Source organism: Myotis yumanensis, unplaced genomic scaffold (assembly GCF_028538775.1).
Source record: "Myotis yumanensis isolate MYYU_CA2020_CCGP unplaced genomic scaffold, mMyoYum1.0.hap1 SCAF_7, whole genome shotgun sequence".
Taxonomy (NCBI): domain Eukaryota; kingdom Metazoa; phylum Chordata; class Mammalia; order Chiroptera; family Vespertilionidae; genus Myotis; species Myotis yumanensis.
The window spans coordinates 17527676-17534450 of NW_027223758.1; the positions used below are offsets into that span (position 1 = coordinate 17527676).

The following is a 6775-nucleotide window of genomic DNA, read 5'->3' on the forward strand; positions in this document are numbered from 1 at the left end:
TGGGCTTCCTCGTGCCCGGCGCCCGTGCCCCTGGCCCAGCCTGCGTGCCCGTGCCCAGTCCGGGAGCCCCGAGCCGCTGGAGCCGCAGCGCCCACTCCGGGCAGGCGGCGAGCACTCACCATTATGCTCTTGCATGCTTGACAGCGACCAGAGCAGCAGCGCCACCAAGGCCAGGAAGCAGAGCTGGCTCAGCAGAAGGTCCCTCCGGCGACTCCGGCGACGCTCGCGATCCTCCTCCTCGGGCGACGGCATCCTCGGGAGGCAGGGCAGCGGCCCCGGCGGGGGCCCCGGCGGGCGGCGGCCGCTCCGGTCGCGGGCGGCCGCGGCGGGGACGGAGGCGGGAGGCAGCTCTGCGCTCTGCAGCCGCGCGTTCTCGCTGCGCTCCCGCCCAGCCGCCGCTGCAGCCTCCTTTGCCTCTTCCTCGCCGCTGCCGGTCTTCTGGTCTTGGTCCTCGTCGTCGCTATCGCTCAGTCCCTCCTCTCCCTCCTCCTCCTCCTCCTCCTCCTCCTCCTCCTCCTCCTCCTCGCCTCGGGCCCGCGCCGCCGCCTCCCGGCGCTCCGGGTCCCTCTCCTCGCGCGCCATGGCTCCCACGCTCGGCGTCCGCGCTCGGCCTCGGGCGGCGGCGCGGTGGGGGCGGCGGGGGTGGCCGGGAGGCGGGGGCGGCCGAGGAGGAGGAGGAGCAGGGACGGACCGGCGGGAGGAGGCCCTGCCGCTGGCCAAGTCTGCCGGCTGGCGAGGCCACCCGGGCTGGCTCCGGCCTCACCGGCTGCAGGAGCGCTGGACGGGACCGCCCGCCTACTCCATGGTCCTCGCGCGCGGGGAGCACTGAGCGAGGCGGGAGCACGGAGGGCGCAACTCCCCGCAGCCTGCAACGCGCAGGGACTCGGGCGCGGGCGGGGGGCAGCGTGGGACGTAGCCCAGCTCTGGCCAGCACAGCGCAGAGGGGGCGCGTGGGGAGGAGACAGCTGAGGTGGGAGCCCGGTGCGCAAGCCTTCAATCGTTTCTCGCCAGGGGAAGGGAAACCCAACCCGCCACTGAAAAGCCGGTCACCTGGAAAATGGATTCACTGGAAACTTTCGGAGAAACCCAGGGTTTCTTGACTTACTACCTACCCTCTGCCCAGAAAGCGGGCGCCGCGAGTGCAGCGCGCTTGGCTGCGCCCGCCCAGCTATCCGCCTCGCCTCCTCCTGTGGGCCTCCTGGGTTTCCCTCCGCCCCCTGGTGGGGATCCCCCTGCACGCCAGTCTCCGGACCTGGAACAGGGCTCCCCAGAGGCTCTTGGCTCACTGGGGAGTGTCCTGGCTCCCCCCTCTGGCCCCGGCCGGCACTTCACTCCTTGATAAAGCTTGAAGTTGGGGCCAGGGAAGTGGGGCAGCTGGCACTGTCCCTGGATGAGGCGGCCTGGGGGTCCCTGGCCAATGTTCGGAGGAGGCTCCTAGGCTTCAGGCTTTCCTCAGGGAGCTTTAGCGAGCCCCTAATTCTGAGGTCAAAGCCCTAGTACCCCCATTCCCTTGCCTCCAAGGCGTTGACTCTCCCAGGGCCTGGGTAGGTCCACAGCCCTGCAGAAGGTAAGGTGTGCATTTAGAGAGGACACCTAGCATGTCAGACACCCCACCCTCCTTCTCAGGCTTCCTGCCTTCTTCCTGGTGCCTACCTAGGGCTGGGATGGCTGGCGGATACAGCCCTGAGAAGGAGATGCATTTTTGATGAGGCTGAAAACTAAAGGGCTTCTCAATAAGAGGATCGCTTGTAAACCAGATGTCTAAGTGTCTCCACGGAGTCAGATCACGTGGGGGTATCTAGTTGCAGGTGCCTAGGGAGGTGAGGAGGAAGGAGGGAACCTCCGTACAGGTTTCTCCACTCCCCCACTGGGAGAACCCACAGCCTCCAAGTGCGTTCCCACCTGGGTGACCTCCCAGACGACAGCTTCTGGGGACATAGGTGGCTTCCCTTCCACAGAGAGGCCATTTTACCCTACAAGATTGGAAGACGTTTGCTTCCCGGTCGTATCACTTATTTACTCCTGTTTTCACCTTGGCATCTTGCCAGACACAGAGCGCACCTTTTCTACAATGTCCCACAATGTGGTTGTCCCTTTGCTTTGATTACCAGGTAGAGAGGAGGGTTTTAAAAATCTGTAAGTACATCCCGGCTGGTGTGTGTGTATGGTCAGGGGCAGGGGGGGGGGGGGGGCGGGGGGGGGGGTTCTCCATTTGCATTACCTTCATCAAACATTCGGAGACACAGAAATGAAAGTGTAGGAGCTCAGAATACTCTGCCTTTCATCCCACTAACCAGGAAATACACTGGAGTGGCTTTTTCTAGTGTACGTAGGGAAAATAAAAGTGAGAGAGAGAATCTGGAACTAATTGGGTTAGAGAATGAACACTAGCTCAGGGGAAAATTGCCACAGGCAAAGGAGTTGTGTAATCTGGTGATGGGAGAAGCATTAGGAAGGGAGCAAGCAGGGGGAGAAAGCAAGGATTGGCAATTCCCTGGAAATTCTCTCAGTACCTGCAGTAAAAGGAAAAAAGAGCTGGGGAGAGGAGGGGGAGAGGAGGAGAGTGAGAGAGGTTGCTCCTTGGCACATAGAAATTTTTTTAGTCAATATTGACAGATTTCAGAGCACAGCAGGGGTGTTTTGAAGTACAGCAAAGACAAAGACCCCAGAGGAGCCAACCACTGCCCAGGGAGGAAAACCAGGGACTTCTGGTCGGCAGTCTGACCGCATGGAGGCTAGGGGCTCCTGACCCCACGCTGCCATGCTCCTCTGCAGGAGGAAGAGGGAAGGCCCTTCTCTGGTCAGGAAGTTCCTCTTCTCCCCTCCCTCCAATAGGTGTGCTTGGTGGGAAGTAGGCCCTCGAGTCTTCTGTCATCACTGGACAAAGGGGCCAGACCCCAGTCACTGGGCTCCTTTTCCAAGGAAAACAGTTACTGTGCCCTGTCTCTCCCAGGAAGCTCCTCCAGGAAACTGCGTTTTGTTAGAAGCAGAACCTGTCATAACTAATGTGCTACTTATTTATCCTTCACCATCAGGATCCTCATCAATCCGAAGGTAGCTTTTGCTTTTTTTTTTTTTTTTTAATCTGTTTGGTGTCACATTTTGTTCAGGATGTCTTAGGGAGAAAATTCCAGCCCTAATCATCTGAGCATTAGCTTGCTCGGAAAGAGAGCTATCACCCCAAGATGTGCTCAGGCCTTCACCCAATCCGGAAATGAGGCAGGCGTGTTTACGGGGCACCTCTTCGCCCTGGGCTAGGTGCTGGGTGTGACCACTCATGCCCCTGTTTTGACATCCCGTAAACATTCCAGTTTCAGTTCTGTGCAAAGACTTTGGGCCTGATGTGCAGTCGTGGTAGTGGTTTATCTTTCTCAAACCTCTGCTTTATATAATAAAGAATAAAAAACCTTCCATGACCACATTCACTGTCACTCAGCCCAGGCCAGCTCTCAACCAGGAAGCAGAGTGGGGTTTTATCTCTGCCCAGACAACCAGCATCTGCTGGGCCCTCCTGCAGAATGTCCAGGTCTCCTGCCTCCCCTCACCCACAGCGCCCAGACCTGACAGAGCAGTTCCTATAACAAAGCAAGGTTGTGTCTCCATAACACCAAACAATGCCACTTGTGTCAGATAAACCACTCGTCAAGGAGGGAGGAGAAAAAAAAAATCAGAGAAGCCACTTGCTTTGGTGAGATGCCTCCTGGTCTCAATGTTCCATAACAACAGGGAAACGTAGCCCAATCTAAGAGAGGAAAGAACAATAGATGTTCATAAAAAACCTTTCAATACAATACGGCCAAGTGTTGGTGGCTGGGGGGTGGATAAAAGAGAGGAACTCTGCCATGGACTGTTCCTGGAATGGTCCCAGATGCAGTCCCCCTTCCGGGCATGCCTGAAGACTTCAACGTCCAGGCCTCACCCCATTGGTCACAGCCTAGCTTCGGGAAACAACAAATTCACCCGCTGCTCTTCACGCCTGACGTGTCACCCTACACATGCACAGTCACCCAAATCTAGACAGAACCCCAACTTCACCCAGGAAGGCCTGACAACTTATTTCCTTCCACATTCTTGTTTGCTGCCTTTATCAAAAAGCCAGTAAAACTGCTCCTTCAGCCAATTTCTGAGCTGTGGGTATTTCGAAGAACACAAAGGAATCACTCCTATGAGTGTATTCATCCCACACTCCACATCATGAGGCATTTGAGGGCACCAGGTCTGCAAGTTGGAGCTCCTGTTAGTGTAAGTGTTCAGTTTACAACTAGAGTTCAAAGAAACTGCTTATTTTATAGTACTTGCCAATTTTTTATTTTCTTTTTGCCCAACTGTCTGCATTTGTTTGGTGATTTTGACTCACTGCATGGATATGACTGTAGATTTCTTTTTTCTAGTGAACCATTGTCATATTCACAGCTGTCCATCATCTTTTTTTTTTTTTTTAATTTACTAAAGTATCATATACATGCAGGAAAACGCATAGAGTTTAAGCATTTCATGCAATGACATTGTTTATGTGTATACACCCTACATGAGTTCCAGATCATGACTTAGAACATTTCCTACCAACCCCTCACCAGGCAGTAATCCTTCAAAGACAGCCCCTCTTCCCCCTCTTTTAGCCTAGGTCATTGTTGCCTGTCCTTGAACTTCAGGGAAACGGAGGAACTTTTGCTCAGCCTTGCTTCGGTGGAATTTGTCCGGGATGGTGTGTAGAGCTGGGGTTTGTTCATTTTCATGCTGCGTGTAAGTGTGGATTTTCTTTTCTTTTTTTTTTACCTGATGCTTCAGTTCCCTTCCAAGTTTAGTGTAAGCCAAGAATAACCCAACCACTGCCGCTGGATCAGATACAAATGACCTTCCAGATTAACTAGTTTTATGAGGAACTTCAACTGAAATTGAACCAGTCACCCGCAGCTTCTCAAACTGGTTACACTGTGTAAGGAGGGGCCCAAGGGTAACTGCAGGACAAGAGGTCAACTGGCAGGCTTAGGGGGTCAAGTTTTTTTAAGACAAGCATAGAAGAATTCCAAAGTGTGCATAAAATTGGAGGCAGCTTGTAGTGGAAAAAGTCAGCACAGCCCATTTCCTGTGCATTCTTTCCATCCCCTTTTCCTTCTAAATGAGAAGAAAGGGAATAGGTGCCATCAGGAAAGATTCCCACCCAGTCCGTGGCTGAGCCACGGAGCATCCTTTCAGTGAAACGTGGACAGACATTAAAAGTACAAGGGAGCTTGTTAGGATTGTCCACGACCAAGCCCATCCTGAGGAAACAGGATTCAGGAGGCCTGGGAGCCTGCATTCTTCACAAACTCCCAGGGATTCTTCTGTGTTAAGTTTTGAGATCTGCTTGAGAGAGAGAGAGAGAGAGAGAGAGAGAGAGAGACTGGCATGTATTTTAGTGGATCTTGAAGGGCAAATCTAAAAGGGAAAAATATATTATCTAGCCCCTTTTGGTCAATATTTTAAACTGACTTTTGTGGGTGTTTGGAAGAAATAAAGACAGAGTATGCAAACACCCCACACCTGTATCTGGCTCCTGTTTTGCATGAGTTCTGTGTTGTTTTTTTAACTCTGAGAGAAAAAAATAATAATCCAGAGCATGGAAAGAATCAAGAGATTACAATTTTAAATCCTCAGAGGACAAAAATTTAGAATTCACAGTTTAAGCAATTTTGTTCATTCTATCAGAATCATTCAGAAAGAAAACACATAAACCCCACTGATTTTATTTTGTTGATGTGAACTTGGGCAGAAAGGGTGCTCAGTGTGACAGGAAAACCCAAGGAGGACCCTGGAGGCTTATTTATAGTAACATATAAATATTAAGCTTGGAAATTCCATGTTTTTAATCAAGAAAATTGATCTCTAAATGTTTTATCACTTTTAAATTTCAAAACCTCATCCCAGTAAATTATGGTATACATCTTAAGTGGTAAAAGTAAGCTGTATTATAAATTTTATAATATTTTTTCAAGCTAACCAAAATCCTGTGTGTGTGTCTTTCCATCTGTATATGTACATACTTACATATAAACACACTATATATAGCCCAGCCAGCGTGGCTCAGTGGTTGAGCATCGACCTATGAACCAGGAGGATTTGGTTCAATTCCAGGTCAGGGCATATGCCTAGGTTGCAGACTGGATCCCCAGTGTGGGGCATGCAGGAGGTAACTGATCAATGATTCTCTCTCATCGCTGATGTTTCTATCTCTCGTTCCCTTTCCCTTTCTCTCTGAAATCAATGCAAATATATTTTAAAAAATAAATACACTTTTATATAAATTACATATATAACATATAATATATAATATATAATATATAATATAAAATATATAATGTTATGCCCAGATTTCAGGATCCCCAAGAAACCACATCAGGGAGCCAGCCAGGTCCGATGCAAAAACATGAGTCTTTATTCAAGCTAGCTCGGCTCCCCCACCTCACCGACACAGCGACAGGAAGCAGAGAGAGAGAACTCTGTGTGGAGAGGGGTTTTATAGGGGGTTGGAGTAAGGGGAGGAGAAAGGACTGTGGGCCCTGCCGATTGGCCAGGCACAAGTTGGTGTCTTGTTCCTGGGTGTGGCTAGCAGAGGCTTAGACTTCCAGGAAGAAGCTCCTTGCCAAGCACATGGCCAAGGTAAGATGGAGGGCGTAGCCCTTACCCTGGGGCAAGATGGAGGGCGTAGCCCTCGCCCTTTCATATAATATATATAATATGTATTACATATATAAAATATATATATTAAATGGTATTATAGGATTTGTGGGGTCAG

General features: G+C 51.3%; 1 protein-coding gene across 1 annotated transcript in view; it reads right to left on the reverse strand.

The window, feature by feature from the left end:
• The window catches only part of SLC24A3 (solute carrier family 24 member 3), a 461550-nt gene extending 460730 nt beyond the window's left edge, over nt 1-820 (reverse strand). The window contains exon 1 of the mRNA XM_070419848.1: nt 120-820. Coding sequence (XP_070275949.1) covers nt 120-582 — 463 coding nt within the window. The 5' untranslated portion in view covers nt 583-820. The remainder of the gene's footprint in view (nt 1-119) is intronic.
• Between the last annotated feature and the right edge of the window lie 5955 nt (nt 821-6775).